The 19,972-nt window shown below is 35.5% G+C and overlaps 2 protein-coding genes across 2 annotated transcripts; both read left to right on the top strand.

Moving 5' to 3' along the window:
• The first annotated feature begins 5,076 nt into the window (after nucleotides 1-5,076).
• On the top strand, nucleotides 5,077-7,274 carry LOC126776186 (uncharacterized). Its single transcript, XM_050498487.1, has 3 exons — nucleotides 5,077-6,349; nucleotides 6,713-6,842; nucleotides 7,220-7,274. The coding sequence occupies exons 1-3, from the start codon at nucleotides 5,077-5,079 to the stop codon at nucleotides 7,272-7,274; spliced, it is 1,458 nt and encodes a 485-aa protein (XP_050354444.1).
• Nucleotides 7,275-11,778: 4,504 nt separating this feature from the next.
• Nucleotides 11,779-19,950, top strand: LOC126776093 (probable cleavage and polyadenylation specificity factor subunit 2). The gene is made up of 13 exons (XM_050498377.1): nucleotides 11,779-12,109; nucleotides 12,296-12,561; nucleotides 13,138-13,383; nucleotides 13,603-13,790; nucleotides 14,461-14,684; nucleotides 15,319-15,465; nucleotides 15,920-16,118; nucleotides 16,431-16,521; nucleotides 16,725-16,911; nucleotides 17,232-17,322; nucleotides 17,618-17,732; nucleotides 18,558-18,745; nucleotides 19,827-19,950. The coding sequence occupies exons 1-13, from the start codon at nucleotides 11,961-11,963 to the stop codon at nucleotides 19,917-19,919; spliced, it is 2,184 nt and encodes a 727-aa protein (XP_050354334.1). The 5' UTR covers nucleotides 11,779-11,960; the 3' UTR covers nucleotides 19,920-19,950.
• Nucleotides 19,951-19,972: the final 22 nt, after the last annotated feature.

Here is a 19,972-nt window from a genome sequence, read left to right as displayed (position 1 = left end):
TATTATATAGATATTTTAGCATGTTTTCCATTCTGTTTATGTACAGCTTACTTTAGCTTAATTTTTCATTGATGGATAACGGCTTCTTCACCACTTAAGAAGAAGGTTTGGAGCTTACTCCACCACGCTAAGATGTGGATAAATACACATGTGTCAGATTTTCAACCGATAAAACTGTCTCCGTGATATTACCCCGAGCTATCCGTACTATCGAGCACGAGACGTCTTTTGAAACATAAAAATAAATTAAGTACATTCTTAGATTTGCACTCGCAATACAAATATTCCATTAATGTGGCCGTCTCCGAATATTTTTGAATATACTAGTTACATAACTAACTAACTAACTTTTAATAATTCAAAGACAGTATATTATCAATATGAGTTTGCTGAGACACGGATACAATATACATTATCATAAATTGATATACCAAATGCGCCAATAGCGGTCTAAATCAAGATTAAACTAGGCAATCAGTCGCATGCTGTCACAACCTCAAATGGAATTTAATAATAACGGAATTTGATTATATTCGATAATAATGTAAGATTGCTAATTGGTAATATTGCAGGACTCTTGATATTGATTTTGTTGGAAATAATTCCTGATCTAAGCCAATTTATTACGATTTAAAATATTGCTTATTCTTTCTAATGTACTGAAATAAAAATGGATATTTAACTTTTGCCTATTAATAAGTGAAAATCGTCTCTTACGAAAAAAACACTTACTGAAATAATTATAATAATGTCCTCCAGACCGATTTCGGCCACGGCGGTCAATCTCAAGAGTGATTAGCCAACTACGTCCGACACGACGGAAAGAGTTCAAGCGCAAGACCGACGGCCATTGCATATATGAAATACTTCGCCTGGTTTTAACGCTTTGAGGCAGACGCGGCAAGCACCTGCACGTGATGGTGCTTTACCTGCCTCACTAAAAAATATAAAAATCGAATTGTAAGGAAACGTTTTTAGGAAACATAAGCATTATCTATGATTTTGTGTTTTATCTGTGTTGTATTGTAAACAAAGACACAAAGTAAAAAAGTATGATACGGAAATACCGTTCAGTCTTGGTCGGTTGTGTAACGGCAGGTGTTTGCTGGACGGGTGGCGGTGCGGGCGCAGGCTCCGGTGCGCTTTCCGTCACTACCGTCCGCGGTCCGAGCTTTGTTACTATGAATTACGTGCTTTCCGAGGCACGGGAGTGTACACACTTCCAACTTTCAGACTCCGGGCAGCTACTGAAAATTTTCTGACAGAAAAGACAGAAAACCCCAATAGTTTTTTATTGACCCGACCTAGGTATTGAACCCAGGACCTCCCGGTCTGCGGCCTTGCATCAAGCCACTAGACCAACGAGGCAGTCATTTATTGAAATACATAGGTGTTAAAAAGCGTGGAATTCGTTTTCTTTGATTTCCATAGTATAAATAATATAAGTACATAGTTTTACATTTAACATTTGAATATGTAGAAAAAAAGTAACTACTGAGTTTCTAAGTCAGTTGTTGTCAGTAAAATTTACATGCACTTTAATCATTTAACTTGACGAATCAAAAGTGCCTTCTTGAATATAGATTACTTTAGTTTGTGACTTAGATAACAAAGCAAGTATTTCAATTAAATTATGTGAGCTTTTGTACAACAATAATAATTGATTCATAACATACTTTTAATGGAGGCAGAGACGTGTCATGTCAGCATAAGAGAGCGTCATGCCGGTTGCGGTTACGATATTCGAGTTAAACATTTAAAATTTGTAACGTGTTCTATTTCTAAAAAAAAACTTTACAAATATACAGTTCTATTTCTAAAAAAAAAACTTTACAAATATACAGTTAGTCTGATTTTTGACAGAAAGTGTTACCATTTACCACCAAGGTACAAAGTTTAGTACGTAACCTCGAGGCTTGGTTTCTTCACGGACAGACAAAGTTGGTCTCGAATATTAACTTCGGAGAATAAATAGCATGTCTAACTCTTATTAAATTAATCCGTTTTATAAATAAAATACTTTCTTAATGGCAATTTTAAGGTCTTATTCATTACTTTTCAGTTTCAAGTTAAAATTAAATAAGAAAAGTGTTCATTTAATTATTTTTTATTTAGCTATTCTATTTAATATACCTACTATCTATATTAAAAATAATGCTGAAAGGAGTGAAAGAGAATATTACAAATTACACTACTTAAAATTGGTAATGAACTTGTAAGTATATTTGTTCAAGATCAAATGACATTATGCCAAATAATCATTTGATTTATCATTTCGTCAATAGATGGCGTTATATGTATTTTACATCGCGCTATAGAAATGTTTTTTCTAAAGTACAATACAATTTTTGTAAATTCATAAAGTGAGAACAATTACACTATCTGACCAGCAGTACATACTCGGTGGTTTTATTTTGAAGTCTCACAGTACCAATACTACCGGGTAACAACTCTAACATTGGTCCTTCGAGCCGGATAGTGTTTTTTGTGAGCGGTGAAGCCGCTTCCCCCGTGTCTCCGCAGTGAATTGCTGCAGTAAGGAAACACGCATCAGAGGCCGCAGCAGCGGGACCCCCAGCCGTGCAGTGGTGGGCGGACGGAGCAACTGCAGCGGATTAGTTCAGTGTCGCCACCTACAGAGGGCGCCACTTACACCAGGTCAACAAATTGTGTGAAGTGCAATCCTGTGAGTACATTATTTTCAATATTTATTGGTGAATAATCAAAAGTGAATAAGTTAGCTTTCTTTTGAACTTTGAATTTCTAATAATATTTCAATTTGAAGAAATTTTGAACTTTGAAAATTTACGAAGAATTTTAAACTTAGAAAATTTAATGATTAATTTAGATTTATTTTATAATTTTAAGCATGTTAGTTAAGGACTTAGAATAATTTATAAAAAAACGAAGGAACGGGGAACCTATGCCCGATTTCGAAAAAAAATTTCAAAACACTTGTAAAATTTTAGAGATTTGATTAAAAAAATTAATACTTTTATTTAAATTATCTTAATTCATAATTTGGATATTTTTAAAATGGAAGGTTTAATAAATGTTTTAAAAGATTCGCAAAATGTAATAAAGAAAGGTCTAATTAACTTTAAAAAATGTAGTAAAGATAGACTAACAGTAGAATATATTGAAACCAAGCAAGAATTGTTAGAAATGGATTGGTCTATATTTAAAGAGAATAATACGAAATTATATGAAAGATTTAAATTGGAGGACATAGAACAAATGGTAGGTGATATATATGATTATGTTGAGAATACTTATATAGTTTATAAAAGTCTTATGAAAACAACGCTTAACAAAATCTGTTCGACAAAGGGATCAGTACAAAATGAAAACACTTCAGGTATGTCGAAGCCAGTTACTCCTTTTGTTAAACTACCAAAGATCGCCATCCCTATATTTTCTGGTAAATACGGGGAATGGACAACATTTCACGATCTTTTTACATCTTTAGTGCACAAAAATGATTCATTAGATAATGTACAAAAAATGCATTATTTGAAAAGTCACCTTTCTGGTGAAGCTGAACAGCTCATTCGCCACACTCCAATAACTTCCGCTAACTATAGTGAGTGCTGGGCTCAATTAGAAAAAAGATATAATAACAAGAAATATCTGACTAATTGTATTTTAAAAAGATTGTTTGGTCAAAAACGGATAAATGTCGAGTCAGCTTCATCGTTGAAAGAATTATTAGATACCACGTGTGATTGTTTACATGCACTTAGAAACTTAAATATTAACGTAAATACATGGGATATTATTATCATACACATTGTTACTCTCAAACTAGATAGTGAAACTCGTAAACAATGGGAGTTAAATGTTTGCGCCAGCGATTCCAATAACGATTTGCCAACCTTTGAACAATTCAAACTATTTATCGAAAATCGTTTTCGTGCTTTAGAATTTTTAGAACCAAAGGTATCGATGGCTCAGCAGGTAAATAAAAATTATAACTATAACAATTCTCATGGTGCAAAAGTAATGTTAGCCACTAAGTCATCAAGTATGCGCTGTGAATACTGCTCAGAACCGCACAAACTTTGTTTTTGCAAGAAGTTTACTAAACAGCCTGTTGAAAGTAGACGAGAGTTTGTGATGAAGAACCGAATATGCTTTAACTGTTTAGGTAGTAATCACACCGTATATGATTGCAAAAAGGTTACCACATGTAGAGTTTGTCGGAAGCGCCATCACTCTCTTCTTCATTTTAATCCTCAATCAGAGCAAACCACATCAGTGAAGCCTACGATAGAAAATGTTAATTCCTCAACTAGTTCTACTCCGATAGTTTCGTGCTTGTCGACAGGAAGGGTGTCAAAGCCAAGACAGGTTTTATTAGCCACTGCGCTAATCAAAGTCGAGTCGAAGAATGGCGAATATCAACCCGTCCGTGCCTTACTTGATCAGGGCTCCCAAGCTTGTTTTATAACCGAAGCAGCAGTTCAATTTCTTAGTCTAAAAAAGACACCTATACAAGGAGTTATATCAGGACTTGGTGAAAATAGTTCAACCATTGCTAGATCTATGGTACATTTAAATATAAGATCAAGAGTGAATTTCGACTTCGTGTATACGGTGAAAGCATACGTGTTAAACAAAATAACATCCTACTTACCTGAACGTAGCGTCAACACTAACTTAAATTGGCTAAGTGTCACAAACCTGTATCTTGCAGATCCAGGATTCCACACCTCCAATAAAATTGATATTTTATTAGGTGCTGACGTTTACAGCCACATCATTACTGAGGGGATAATAAAAAATCCTGCCTGCAATTTAATCGCCCAAAATACTACCTTAGGATGGGTCATCTCGGGTGTTGTAGATAACGAAGATAAAGAGAGGTCAAAAGTTATCAATGTATTACATGCTCAGGTAGATAAAGAAGATGATATTTTAAAAAGATTTTGAGAAATAGAAGAACAAACTAGTACAAAGCAAATATTTACACCGGAAGAGAAAGCATGTGAAGAGTTCTATAGTCTAACTACTAGAAGAGATGAAAGTGGGAGATATATTGTAAGGTTACCTTTTCGTGAAGAGAATACACTATGCATGTCTGGAAATTCACGAGATATAGCTGAAAAAAGATTTAGGTCATTAGAAAAAAGATTAGGAAATAATAAAGAACTAAAAGAAAAATACGTAGAGGTTATACAAGAATATTTATCATTAGGACACATGAGACCAGTAGCAAAAGATGATATGAAGAAAGATAAAGCTTTTTACTTACCTCATCATGCGGTTGTACGCGACGATAAAACTACTACAAAAGTTCGAGTAGTTTTTAATACATCTCAGAAGAACAGTAACGGAGTTTCTTTAAATGATAATCTTATGGTAGGACCGAAATTGCAAGCTGACTTAAGGCACACCATATTAAGATGGCGATTGTATCCCATAGCACTGGTAGCAGATATAATTAAAATGTATCGTCAAGTCAGAATTGCTGAAGGAGATGCAATGTTCCAACGCATACTTTGGCGTGATTGTCAGGAAAAAGAAATTGTTGACTATGAACTAACGACAGTCACCTTTGGTACAGCTTCTGCACCTTATCAAGCCGTTCGGACGTTACACCAAGTTGCTTTTGATGAAGGAGACAACTATCCACTTGCAAAAGATAAAGTACTCAATTGTTTCTATATGGATGATCTTATGACAGGGTGTTACGAAGTGGATCAAGGATTAGAAATATATACACAAATAACAGAATTATTAGGTAAAGGTGGATTTAAATTGCAAAAATGGAATTCTAATAATCAGGAATTAATAGAAGAAATTAAGGAAATGGAGAATGAGAAAGATCAAGGACAATTATATATAAATAGAATAAACAAGGACATAATTTATATGGACAACATAGACAAGGTTAAAGAAATATCACACAAAGAAGTAAAAGAAGTAGAAATCAAGATAGATAGTACAATAAAAATATTAGGACTTACCTGGAACCGCAGCCAAGACACCTTCCAGTACTTAGTTAATCTTCCACCGCTGACGACTGCATCTGCAACTAAAAGATCAATAATTTCAAATATAGCACGGCTATTTGATCCTTTGGGTTGGATAGCCCCAAGTATAGTACTAGCAAAGGTATTCATACAAAAGTTATGGCTTACCGGCGTTAGTTGGGATGAAGAACTAAACGTGGAGTTAGTAAAGGAGTGGATTGACTATCGAGAGCAACTGTCACTACTTACCGACGTACGCATACCTCGTTGGATAGGCACAAGATTGAATCAGAAGCTGGAACTGCATGGATTTAGTGACGCTTCGAAGACAGCTTACTCAGCCGTGATTTATTTGAGGACCATTGACCTTGAAGGTAACATACACGTGACACTTATTGTTGCAAAAACCAGAGTAGCTCCTGTAAAACAAATTAGTATTCCACGGCTAGAGTTGTGTGGAGCAGTTCTTCTGTCACAACTTTTGATCGAAACATCTAATATCTTGAGTATTCCCAAAGATCAAATTAAAGCATGGACCGATTCCACAGTTGTACTAGCCTGGATAAACGACCACCCAAGTAGATGGAAGACGTTTGTAGCTAATCGAACATCTGAAATACTAACGAACATGAAAGCATCTCAATGGTTTCATGTTTCGACAAAGGACAACCCCGCAGACTGTGCATCTAGGGGAATATCGCCGAAATCACTTCTCACCTGTGATTTATGGTTTTCAGGACCATCATTCCTGAAAAAGGACAATATATCCTATAACAGACCAGATAATTTAGACAAATTAAACTTGGATTTAGAAGAGTGCGTTAAATCTTATGTAACGGTTGTTCCAAATAATTCAATTTTCGAAAGGTATTCTACATTAAAAAGGTTAATAAAAGTTGTTGCATATTGTCGAAGATTCCTGAAAAATAACAAAATATATCGTGGAATGTATTTACAAAAGGTGGAATTAGATGCTGCGCTGGAATGTTGTATAAGACAAACACAAATAGAAATATTTACAGAGGAATATACACAATTACAGGATAAAGGCTATTTACAAATAAAATCAAGTGTATTGAAGTCACTTTGTCCTTACCTTGATAATAAAGGAATAATAAGAGTTAGAGGCAGATTGGAGAAAGCTCAGTTGAGTGAACAGACCAAACATCCGATTGTACTACCACGCTGTAGTCCAGTTACTCGACTTATAATAGTAGATGCTCATGTCAAAACGCTGCACGGAGGTCTTCAGTTGATGATAAATTTTTCGAGGACAGCCTACTGGATAATTGGAATTAGAAACTTAGCCAAACACCACATATACAAGTGTGTTAAGTGTGCTAAGCAAAGAGCAAAGATAAATAATCAATTTATGGGTTCATTACCGTCCGTTAGATGTACTCCAGCTCGTCCATTTTTACATAGCGGTGTAGATTACGCGGGACCCATAAATCTTAGAACAACGAAGGGTCGTGGGCACCGTTCGTACAAAGGCTATATATGTCTTTTTATATGCATGGTTACTCGTGCTTTACATTTAGAAGTAGTCAGTGACATGAACACGCAGGCATTTTTAGCAGCTTTCAGACGTTTCGTGTCTAGACGAGGTCACTGTGCTAAGTTGTATAGCGATAACGGTACCACTTTTGTCGGTGCCGCAAGAGAGTTACAGGAATTAGTATCAATTAAACCTTCTATAGCAGAGCATTTAGAATCGAATGGTACGGAGTGGCACTTCATACCTCCGCACAGTCCCAATTTCGGCGGACTGTGGGAAGCAGGGGTGAAATCAACAAAATTTCACTTAAAAAGATTCATAGGTGACTCGACTCTTACATTCGAGGAAATGACCACGCTTCTGACCCAAGTGGAAGCTTGTTTGAATTCGCGACCCATGAGTGTTATTCATGTCGGTGATCCTGGTGAAGCATTACCTTTAACACCTGGACATTTCCTAGTTGGCGAACCGTTACTTAATGTACCGGATAATCAATTTGAAAGTTCAAGGTTGAATCACTTATCGCGTTGGCAATTTGTTCAGAGAATGGTTCAATCGTTTTGGAAACGTTGGTCAAACGAATACCTGTCTAATTTGATGAACCGGTATAAGTGGTCTTGTCAAGTTCCTGAACCATCAGTTGGTGACATAGTCCTGATAAAGGAAGATAATTTACCTCCAAGCCGTTGGTTGTTAGGTCGTATATTACATAAACATCCTGGTAGTGATAATATTACCCGTGTAGTCACAGTACGGACTAAGTCCAATACAATTAAAAGACCAACGTCTAAAATTTGCATTTTACCAATTACCGAAGAAAAGAATGTTTAATTTTTGTTTGTGTGATTAGATCATATTATATTCATGTGTTTTAGTTCAACTTTTGTATTATTATTGTTATGTTTTTCATTATTCTTAAGACAAATGCAATTGTATTAGATAGGGAGGCCAAATAATATTTACTGTTGCCAAATGTTATTACTTTAAATGTACCTAGCATAAGTATAGATTTATTTTATGTTTTATTGTTATTTAATTTAAGGTACTTAGTATTTTTAAGTTATTATTGTTCAGTTTTAAGTTTAGTTCAAACCAGTATATTATTGTATTAAACAAAATATTTTACCTGGTTTCTTATTATATGTGTACAACTTTTAAGTAAACTCGGAAAGGACGTTCCTTCAGTAACGTCCTTGGTGGGCGGTATGTTCAAGATCAAATGACATTATGCCAAATAATCATTTGATTTATCATTTCGTCAATAGATGGCGTTATATGTATTTTACATCGCGCTATAGAAATGATTTTTCTAAAGTACAATAAAATTTTTGTAATTTCATAAAGTGAGAACAATTACACTATCTGACCAGCAGTACATACTCGGTGGTTTTATTTTGAAGTCTCACAGTACCAATACTACCGGGTAACAACCCTAACAATATTTTTTAAACTTAGTTAAGTAAGTGTTGGCAATAAGCCCTGACTCCCAATTACATTTCTAGGTCTTACAAATGTACACCACCGATCGAACTCCTTACTTAAATTTTAAATCAAACGAAGTAAAAATATTGCAATTGACAGAATTTGGCATCGCGACCTGCCAAGCACGTTTCTTGTGAATCGAATTTGTCGTACAGGAAAATATTGAAGATTTTGGTAAATGTTATCAGATTATATACATAGGTAGTTAAGGTTGAACTATTTTAATAAAGTCATATTCTTTAACTTCTAGCACAAGAAAATTCATGTCTTTCTAAACATTATTGCACCTTTATACTGTATTACTTATTCATAAACAAGACCCTTTTTGTAAGAGAACTGATGGATAAAAGATATGATGTCGTTAACATAATTTGAATATTAAATTTCATTTAATTATTCAATCCAATCAATAATTCAACTTCATTCGTTCACCGTTACACACGAACTGATAATATAATTAGAAAGTCTTGTATCAAATATCGATAAGGACAATAAATATTGCAGCGTTAGAAATAGATTGTCTGGCTATAAATATGCCAGAAATGATAGACCTAATAATAGGCCATAACATAAACTATGTGATGTTATTGCGTATAAAAGTTATTCTATAAATAAACCACAAATAAGTGTCTGATTTTATTTTATTTTTGTAAAATGTTTCCCCCGTACAAAATATAGCAGTACTAATAGAAATTTATAAGATGATGTTGACTTGTTAGACGCTTGTTAAAGCAAGGACGTCTAATGCTCTCATTACGAGACTTTTAAAAAGTCTTCTTCAAAAGACTAGTCCACGGTTCGCTGCACTGTTCTCCTCTCACATGTTGGTAATAAGATGAAAATTAAATGTTTTTTTTATTCTCACTTTATAAAGTGTGAACATGGATAAAACAAACAAAGCTTACCTCTTTATAACATTATAAACGCGAAAGCAACTCTGTCTGTCCGTTATGCTTTCACGTCTAAGCCAGTAAATCTATATAGTTTATTTAACTGGTTTAAGAGAAATAAAACTATACCAACTTTTTAAATTAAAAAATAATTTCATACGTACGTAATTTTAATATTCAATTTATTTGTAAAACTTTTTAGTTAATAATTTTATTATAACCTCAAAAGAGTTTTACTCCAAATTTAATCAAAGAGAAGAAGAAATGTGTCAACTAAATTAATTAAGCGTAAATACAATACATGCGTTTACATGCATTTAATATTTTTAAATATTATAGACGTAAAAAGCTGTATCTGTCAAATAATATTAATACCGTATTATATTTTTTTGTATAAAAAAAACTATGGTTAGTCTAAATCTCAACAATAATTTTTAGTTTTGTCACTACACTGCAATACTTTGATTTTTTTTGCAAAGCCTCGTTTATCTTGTAGTAGTTATAGGGGGCAGATCCCAAGATTTGATCCCATATTTTGATTCAAACGTTTAACTTATTTCTGATGATGTTTGTACCATCTAGATTTTTACGTGAAGGTGAATCGGATGACACTTTTTTATTTAATATTTTCTTTTATGACTTCAGTTGCAATGGTGGGAGTGCCTTCTTATGGCTCTGAACATCTTCATCGCTTGTATTTTCCTTAACTTCTTAGTAAAGAAAATTAATGGTGACTGTGTATTTCTATTTAATTAATGTTGGTAGTTTAAGTTTTAACATTGTAGCACTGCACCCCTTATTTCTATAAGGATATTGCGAAACTAGCAGAGTAACATCTCCATAAAGATTAAAATCATTTTAGAAGAATTAACAGAAATGTTGTTTGAATATAACTCTTTAATTAAATTAAAAAAGATTAGCGATTCTAAAGTAGAATCTACCTTAAAATAACGCTGTCTACTTAAGCTAGACATTCTACAATGTAATTCTGTTACAGAGACAAAACTAGAAGAGAGATTAACTATGCTCCTACACAAAGCATCGACAAATCAGTCCACACAAGCGCAGGAACCTTCAGCAATGGAACCGCTCACATTAGGAACCGACCAATTATCATTAAAAGGAATTTCATTTGTGTTTAACAAAGAAGATAATCTTATGACCAACGACAGAGATAATTCAAATATTTCGAGTATAATATCTTCCAAACATAGCTCGAAATTTAAGTTTTTAGGTAAAATATATAATGACATGAGAGTATCTTCTAAAAAAAGCGAGGAAAATATAACTAACGGCTTCAACAATAACCGTGAGGATTTTATAAAAAACATTCCTAACCAATTTAAAGAAAATACTTTGTCCCGAACTAAGCAAATATTAAACCTTGAAAGTGATTTAGATTTAGAAACATGGGTTTCAGAATTATTAATTAATTATGTGATGACAAATTGGCGTAGTTTTTAAGCTGAGATATATGTATATTTGAATACTATTATTTTGTACTCCCAAGAGAAATACAAGTAATTCTAAGTTATGTGTTGGCTTAATTGTTTACTTATTTCTTAAATCTATACAGTAAAATCGTTTGTTCTGACTGACTATCAACGCACAGACAAAATGAGAAGGCCATAGGATCATGATATAAACATCCGCTAAGAAAGGAAATTATAAAATTCATCTTTATTTATTTCATTGCAAATATAATTTTAACTTTACCCGTAAAGTGTAAACATTTTATTACCAAAAAAGTAATAACCCTAGTTTTTATTAATTAATATGATTAGTATATAGTAATAACTATTATTATTAGCCGTTTCCAAAAAAATTGTATCAATAGTTTCATAAGTTATCTGTCACTATTCGTCTGTGTTTTACTGTTTGAGTACCTATCTGCCTATTTGTCAAATTGACAGTAATACGTCAATTCAAGTGTTAACTATCAATGAAAACCAAAATAAGCGGCGTCGCGCGAATTACTATATTATTATTTTAATATATTTTCTAGTTTACAAATAATCATTAAAAATCTGTTCTTGTCTTTTATAAGACAAATCTTATAATGATATTAGTATAAGCAATATATTAACAAAACAACAAATACTATAACTGAGTATCATGACTTCTATCATAAAATTACATTGTCTCTCCGGAGCAGGAGACGAATCTCCTCCATGTTATGTACTCCAAATAGACGAATTTAAGTTTCTTTTGGATTGTGGATGGGATGAAAAATTTGATATGGATTTTATAAAAGAACTAAAAAGGTAAACATTTAAGGTTATGTTTATTAAAACAAAAATATAAAGACAATATTCAAATTAACCAATATTCCTAAATATTTTTTTAGACCCAGTTCATAATTTTATTACACTTGAAATCAAAAGTCAATTGAGGAAGTTAGTTTATTTAAACAAAATATAATATACAATACAGAACAAATTCTTTTTCAGACATGTTAACAGTATTGACGCAGTGCTTTTATCTCACTCGGACCCTCTACATCTTGGTGCTCTACCTTATGCTGTTGGTCAGCTTGGGCTTAACTGCCCCATATATGCTACACTACCAGTTTACAAAATGGGGCAAATGTTCATGTATGACTTGTACCAGTCACATAAGAATGTATCAGACTTTGATTTATTTACATTGGACGATGTAGATGGAGCCTTTGATAGAATTACACAGTTAAAGTATAATCAGAGTGTTGACATGAAAGGTGAGCCATATATATGTAATTACTAACAATTTCAAATGTGCACAAACTTGTTCACAATGTTAAAAAATTAACTTTGGACCATTGAATATTCCTCTTACAAGAATTACAAAATGTATCATCCATTTGTATTCATGTTTTCTGTAATGTTATTTCTAATAGTTTTGCTATTTATTTTTACTTTAAATAAATCGTACTCTATCAAATACAAAACTCACTTAATCATTTAGGACCGGATTATTTGTAATTTACATTCAGTTCGTACATACCTCTTTTCCTTTGGGGAAAATTCATACTTTATAATATATAAGGTATCTTATGTGGTTAGGGCACTTTTTTAATTAATCATAAAACTAAGTTTTGTACATATTCCATAAAGTAAACCAAATAATAAAATAGTTTTTTGAGTATTGTAATGAACATGTAACTGAAAAGCTTTTGATAATTTTAGTAAGATTTGAATTGGAATGAAAATGATTAATGGCCAATATAAATATCATTTTCTAATTATTTATTTTTATATTTAGTCCTCTATAATTGTATTTTTAGTAAAATTAAAAATGCTAATTAATTTTAAAGGCAAGGGTTTAGGGCTACGTATAACGCCCCTACCAGCTGGACATCTGCTAGGTGGCACCATATGGCGTATTGCTGCTCCAGGGGAAGAAGATATAGTATATGCACCCGACTTTAATCACAAAAAGGAACGACATCTCAATGGTTGTGAAATAGAGAGAATTATGCGACCGTCTCTACTCTTGCTGGGTGCTATGAATGCTGATTATGTACAACCTCGTAGGAGATTGAGAGATGAAAAACTTATGAGTAAGTAGCATTCAAAAGAATGAAAAGTAAATTGAAAGTTTGACCCACAGGTTAAGGCTTTTCGCAAGCTCGTCTAGGTGGGTATCACCTACAAATCAGTTATGCTACTGCTAAATATGAATACTGTATTTTATATATGTATGTGGTGTTTCTGTTTAAAGGATGTGTAAGCCACTGCGATCACTGTTGTTTTATTACATAAGTATTGTTCAATTTCAGCAACAATCCTCAGCACTCTCCGAGGTGGTGGTTCTGTGCTGGTCTGCACAGATACTGCGGGTCGAGTGCTGGAACTGGCCCACATGTTGGACCAGCTATGGAGGAACAAGGACTCTGGTCTTTTGGCCTACTCTTTGCTTCTTCTATCTAACGTCAGCTACAATGTTGTAGAGTTTGCAAAATCACAGGTAATATATTTTTAAGAAATAATATATCTGTTTGTATTCTATTTTACACACAACAATTAAATACAAATAAACAATTTTTGATATTGATTTGAAGCAATATTATTGGTGGATATCTTTAATATTCATTATTAATTTGAGACAAAATGGCATTTTGAAAGTATTATATCGATATAAGTAGCTAAGGTGAATAATGTTGTTTCATGAATAAAGAAGTATTAGTAGCCGGCTTATGATAGGGCCTGCTGCTTATTTAACTATAATGTACAAATTAACCCAATAAGCATTTTACTTACGATGTTCCGCTCCACATTATAATCACATTTTAAGACGGAAATTTTAACTGTTTACTTATATTTGTATTTTATCTATTCTTGACTCTAAATGTTAAAAGGTTTTTACGATAAAGTCCTATTTTATTTTGTCTGCCATTTGAAGCGTTTATTATACATTATCTACTCTCCATTTCACCCAGTATTGAATGGTAATATCTCATAAAGTCTCATAGACATCAATTCCAATGGTATATAGGCCTGGATAAGCAAAAATCAAAACCTTAATCCAAAACCTTTTGCTTTGTATATTACTATACATACTAGCAAATATGGTAAATATAAATGGCCATTATGACGTAGAAAAAACTAATTTTTTTGTTTTTTTTTTTAATTTACAGATAGAATGGATGAGCGACAAATTAACGCGTGCATTTGAAGGCGCTCGCAGTAACCCGTTCGCGTTGAGACATCTGCATCTATGTCACTCAGTCGCTGAGGTCACAAGGACCCCAGGACCCAAAGTTGTGTTGGCATCCTTCCCGGACTTAGAGACCGGCTTTGCGAGAGATCTGTTCCTGCAATGGGCGCCGCATGCACAAAACTCAATAGTTTTAACTGCCAGGTACATTCATATGACAACCTTTTCAACTATATTTTTTTCCAATGGCAGGTAGGACTACAGATAAAAAAATCTTATACACAGCCCTAGATTTTTGCCTAGGCCTACAAGTCGTCGCCCTAGGGACTCGGCCAGCCAATGAGGCTAACCTAGCCAAAATAATATAATGTACTCTAACCGCTTTGGAGTGGAGGGGCCTCAGATATCAAAATGTCTAGGGGCCTTGGATCTCTAAGTCCGGGCAGGCTTATATATAAATATTCCATGTGATTTGCTTATAGATATATTATGCAGTATTAATCTGACTGTTCCACTTTACCACTGCAAATCAGTACATGTAATAGAAATTAAACCCATTCACATAAAACAAGTTGTTTAAATGTATTTTTGGATGTAAAGTAATTACATACAAAAATGTTTTACTGAAATTTGACCTTGAAGTCTTTCCTCAACGAGTCCAAAGAATTTCTAATAAGGAATATTACTGTATTACAAGTAATATACATATACAGAAAACTTGCACACATTTTATCTTGAAAACAGCTGGCTTTTTCTTTACTGTTAGACAAAACCCTGCCGTCCTCTCTATCCTAGAGGTGTGTCATGCTCGTATTCCCAAATGCCCCGCATGTGTCAGGACGTCCCCCGGCACGCTGGCGCGCGAGCTGGTGGAGCGCGGCGGGGAGCGCACGCTGGAGCTCACCGTGCGGCGCCGGCTGCGCCTCGAGGGCGCCGAGCTGGAGGACTACCTGCAGCAACGGAGCAGGGTCAGCAGCAACGTCAAGTGAGCGCATTTCTCTACCGTAGTGTGTTTAAAAAAAACAGTTACTTCACTGTCACGATTTTATTTAGAATGCCACTAAAATTTATTTATTTGTGATGTGATATAATTTATTTGTGAACTATCTACAGATATAGATCTTCTAGACTATGTTATAGACAAAATGATATCTTTTTACATTGAGCATTTCTCTTATAAACAGTCTGTGGTAAGTTCTTGCAGAATAGCCCTTCTGATATGCACATTATTATATACTCATCATAATGTGTTTCATTCAGAGAAATAATATACGATCGCCATTACCATTTTATTACGAAAACTGACACATTACTAACTATTTATTAATTGCCAGTGCCGGCAATATTCACGTACATTAAAATATGTATGAAACGTATAACTAAAATGACACGCGCTCGCGTTATATAACATGGTTTTTATAAGTAGTTTGGTCGCGCAGAGAGGAGGCGGGCGGCATCTCGTCGGACTCGGAGTCGGACGGCGAGCTGGAGATGTACGTGGTGACGGGCCGCCACGACATCCCCGCGCACAGCGACGCGCGCCCCGCCGGCTGCTTCAAGAGCAACAAGCGCCACCACGCCATGTTCCCCTGCCACGAGGAGCGCGCGCGCGCGGACGACTACGGCGAGGTCATCCGGGTGAGCGACCCTAGCGCTGGCGTGTAGGTGATCCACCTGGTGGACAATGAGCACCCTCGCCTGTAGACGTTGCCGCCGAAAGAATTAAACATTCCTTACATCGTCAATGCACCACCGACCTTGCCACTAGATGTAATGTCCCTTGTGGCTGCAGATCCACTCACCCTTCAAACTGGAACAAAACAATACTTAGTACTGCTGTTTGGCGGTTGAATATGAGTCGAGTGGGTAGTACCAACCCAGACGGGCTTGCTCTGCACAAGGTCCTACCATCAAGTGAAATGAAATTATAAAATTAAATTATTCTTGCAGCCAGAAGATTACCGGTTGGCCGAGATTGTAGACGCAGAAGGAGAGATCCGAGACGTGCCTCCAGCACCGCCGCAGAGGATGGAAATTGAAGGTAGGACAACACTGACATACCCAATTTATTTCATTTCTTGCCAATAATTTTGGTTATGACTATATTTGGAACCGGTTGTAGCTTAACATTTATTACAATCCTATAAAATGATTCAAAAGTGTTGTTTGTAAAAGCATTTAGAATAAAGTATATTTTTTATTTATATAAATTTTTAATGGGAAATCGCATATCATATATTTCAGAGGAATTGACCGAAATACCGAGTAAATGCGTGAGTTCGGTGCGGCAGGTTCAAATCCGAGCCAACATTCAGTACATCGAGCTGGAGGGGCGCTGCGACGGGGAGTCGCTGCTGCGCGTCGTGGCGCACGCCAAGCCGCGCGCGATCGTGGGGCTGCGCGCCGCGCCCTCCGCGCTGCGGACCCTCACGTGAGACTGTTGTGACGAGCCTCCGACTGCCTCGTTGGTCTCGTGGCTAAGGACGATCCCGAGGGCCTGGGCTTAAACCCCAGGTCGGGCCCATGAAAAATAATGGTGGTTTTGTGTCGAAAAAATCTTAGCAGCAATCTGAAGTATGGGAGTGTCAACGTCCCGTGCCTCGGAAAGCACGTAATGCCGCAGGTCCTGCGCATAATAGAGAGTGCACCTATGTTTGCGCCATACACTTGTGTCCTGTGCAGTTGGCTAATCTTAAGTCTCAGCCTCAATAATCATTTAAAAATTGTAATAGGTAACGATATTTATTTCAGTAAACACTGTGAAAGTGAAGGTATTGAGCAAATATTTACACCAAACCGCGGGGACATCGTCGACGCTACCACCGAGTCCCACATCTATCAGGTACCACTATTTGTTTATTTACACTTCAATTCAATTTTTGATGTATTTAAAAACATATATTTACGTAACTTGTGTATATAACCCAAAATAAAATGAAATTCACAAAACTGAATTTCTTACTAAAAGCTTTTTCAGAAATACTACTAATATATAAACTTTTTACCTTTATAAAGGCGCTCATCAAAACTGATACAACGACCAACGACAATGAATAATCTTCGCCTAATAAACATATTTTCACTACTGTGTCGCTATATGCTTTAACAATATTGTATCGTTCCCGTGCGCGTTCCAGGTGAAGCTGACGGATGGGCTGCTGGCGGGCGTGTGGTGGCGAACGGCCGGCGACGCCGAGCTCGCCTGGCTCTCGGCCGTCGTCACCGCGCCGCGCGCGCGCGAGCCCGCCGCCGGTACACACGCACTCGTGCACGCACCCATGCACGCACCACTCGTACACACACACGCATATGCACACGAACATGAATAACTTATCCTAAAAATATTAAGAATTAAATGCATTAAAATGGCTATTGTTAATAATAATAAATACATCATGTGATGCTAAATGGTATTTAAACATGTACATTGTAAAAGGATGTTTTGCGATGTTTTGTTATATATAATATATTTTTATTGCAAACGAACTCACTGGACCTATAGGTAATCTGTTACTTGTGTCGACTATTTCCGCTTTTTTTTTTAGAATAGGTAGGCGGACGAGCATATTGCCCACCTGATGGAATGTGGTCACCAAAGCCCATAGACATTGGCATTGTAAGAAATGTTAACCGTCGCTTAGATCGCCAATGTGCTACCGATCTTGGGAACTAAGATGTTATGTCCCTTGTGTCTGTAATTACAGCATGCGGGCCATGCTAGTAGTATAGTCTACTTGTATGCGGTACATACATCCACCCGGATCTTACATCCCTAGCCAGATTTTACGCAGTACAATAAAGTTACCAGTTTAAAGTTTTAGTTATTTTAAAGATGAGACGCTAAAAATGTGAACAAAAAGCACCGTACTGTAAAATATTGCATTGATGTTGCATTTTTTTTTTCTCACAATACCTCAGATCTCATATCTGAGTTGTTTTCTCTTGTGTCTGACACTGGCTCACTTACCCTTCCAACTACGATAGAACTCCCGAACAACCGAACCAATCATTCAGAGCAGAACCGGCAAGTAACGCTTTAGTTATAACTTGATTAATGAGTTATGTTTGTATACACAGAAGAGACACCGAACGACGAGATGATGTCGCTGGAGGCGGGCGGCGGCGCATGCGCGCCGCACACGGCGTCCTTCGTCAACTCGGTGCGCCTGTCCGAGCTGCGGGCGGCGCTCGCGCGGCTCGGCCTCAACGCGGAGTTCTCCGCGGGCGCACTGGAATGCTGCAACGGAACTATCGCTATAAGAAGGGTATGTTAAAATATTCGATTATATTTTATTTTTCTCAGAATAAATTATCGGTCTTTCCGGTTTCTCTGATATTTGCCTTCGTAAACTAACTACGATTTTCTAAAATCATAATATATAATCATAAACGTTATCGATTTTTAAATATAATATTAAACATAAATGTATATTTATCAAACTAACTTATAAGGATATAATAATAATAATCTTTATTCACATAAAAAGTAACAAATTATAATGAAGTCCCTGATTTCTGAGCTAGGCTCAAAGACCTGTATTACAGAAATCGTATATAAGTATGCATGTCGCAGAGTGAACTTACTATTTAGCTGAAATTGGTCAGTGATATTATATGAGACTGATATCGACGAAATCCGTTTAATTGTAATATTACAAATGAAATATAGAATAACAATGGTTTTACTCTACAAAAATATGAAGAAAGTGAGCATTATTGATCACAAAAGTAGGTAACCTAACAAGTAACGAATAACGGATTAAATGTATCATTACACCCATATAATATCTATTTGTTTATTACGTTTTAACAAACTAGATTAATTATGTATAATTCTTAATTTGTTTCAAAAGCGATATAATCGATTTTATCTTTTCAATATTAACTATTAAATTCATAAGATCTCTTAGGTTATCAACGTCTTCGTTTTACATATACCGTAACCGTAACAGCCTGTGAATGTCCCACTGCTGGGCTAAAGGCCTCCTCTCCTCTTTTTGAGGAGAAGGTTTGGAGCTTATTCCACCACGCTGCTCCAATGCGGGTTGGTGGAATACACATGTGGCAGAATTTCAGTGAAATTAGACACATGCAGGTTTCCTCACGATGTTTTCCTTCACCGTAAAGCACGAGATGAATTATAATCACAAATTAAGCACATGAAAATTCAGTGGTGCTTGCCCGGGTTTGAACCCACGATCATCGGTTAAGATTCACATGTTCTTACCACTGGGCCATCTCGGCTTATTATCGGTTTTACATATACGACTTTTCAAATATTCATTTTGCATTTACGATTTCTCAAATATGTTTGTTTTTGTATAATGTTTTGTTTCGTCTTTGTAGTTGGAAAATGGACGCGTTGCTTTAGAAGGCGTTCTATCTGAAGAGTACTTCAAAATAAGGGAGTTGTTGTACGATCAATTCGCTATTGTATAATTAAAAGGCTGATTAAATTATCGTTATAAAACCATTTGTTTTATTAAAAAAAA

Source organism: Nymphalis io, chromosome 19, assembly GCF_905147045.1.
Source record: "Nymphalis io chromosome 19, ilAglIoxx1.1, whole genome shotgun sequence".
NCBI classification, from domain to species: domain Eukaryota; kingdom Metazoa; phylum Arthropoda; class Insecta; order Lepidoptera; family Nymphalidae; genus Nymphalis; species Nymphalis io.
This window is presented reverse-complemented; position numbering and strand designations above follow the sequence as displayed.

What these genes read in the sequence shown, in the direction of transcription:
- LOC126776093 (XM_050498377.1), top strand. Translation starts at nt 11,961, where the DNA reads ATGACTTCTATCATAAAATTACATTGTCTCTCCGGAGCAGGAGACGAA. An exon ending in TAGAGTTTGCAAAATCACAG is followed by an intron (nt 13,791 to 14,460) that starts GTAATATATTTT and finishes TTTAATTTACAG; the next exon opens with ATAGAATGGATGAGCGACAA. An exon ending in CCGAGTCCCACATCTATCAG is followed by an intron (nt 17,323 to 17,617) that starts GTACCACTATTT and finishes TGCGCGTTCCAG; the next exon opens with GTGAAGCTGACGGATGGGCT.
- LOC126776186 (XM_050498487.1), top strand. Translation starts at nt 5,077, where the DNA reads ATGTCTGGAAATTCACGAGATATAGCTGAAAAAAGATTTAGGTCATTA. An exon ending in GAGGACCATTGACCTTGAAG is followed by an intron (nt 6,350 to 6,712) that starts GTAACATACACG and finishes TATGGTTTTCAG; the next exon opens with GACCATCATTCCTGAAAAAG. An exon ending in AATAATTCAATTTTCGAAAG is followed by an intron (nt 6,843 to 7,219) that starts GTATTCTACATT and finishes CGCTGCACGGAG; the next exon opens with GTCTTCAGTTGATGATAAAT.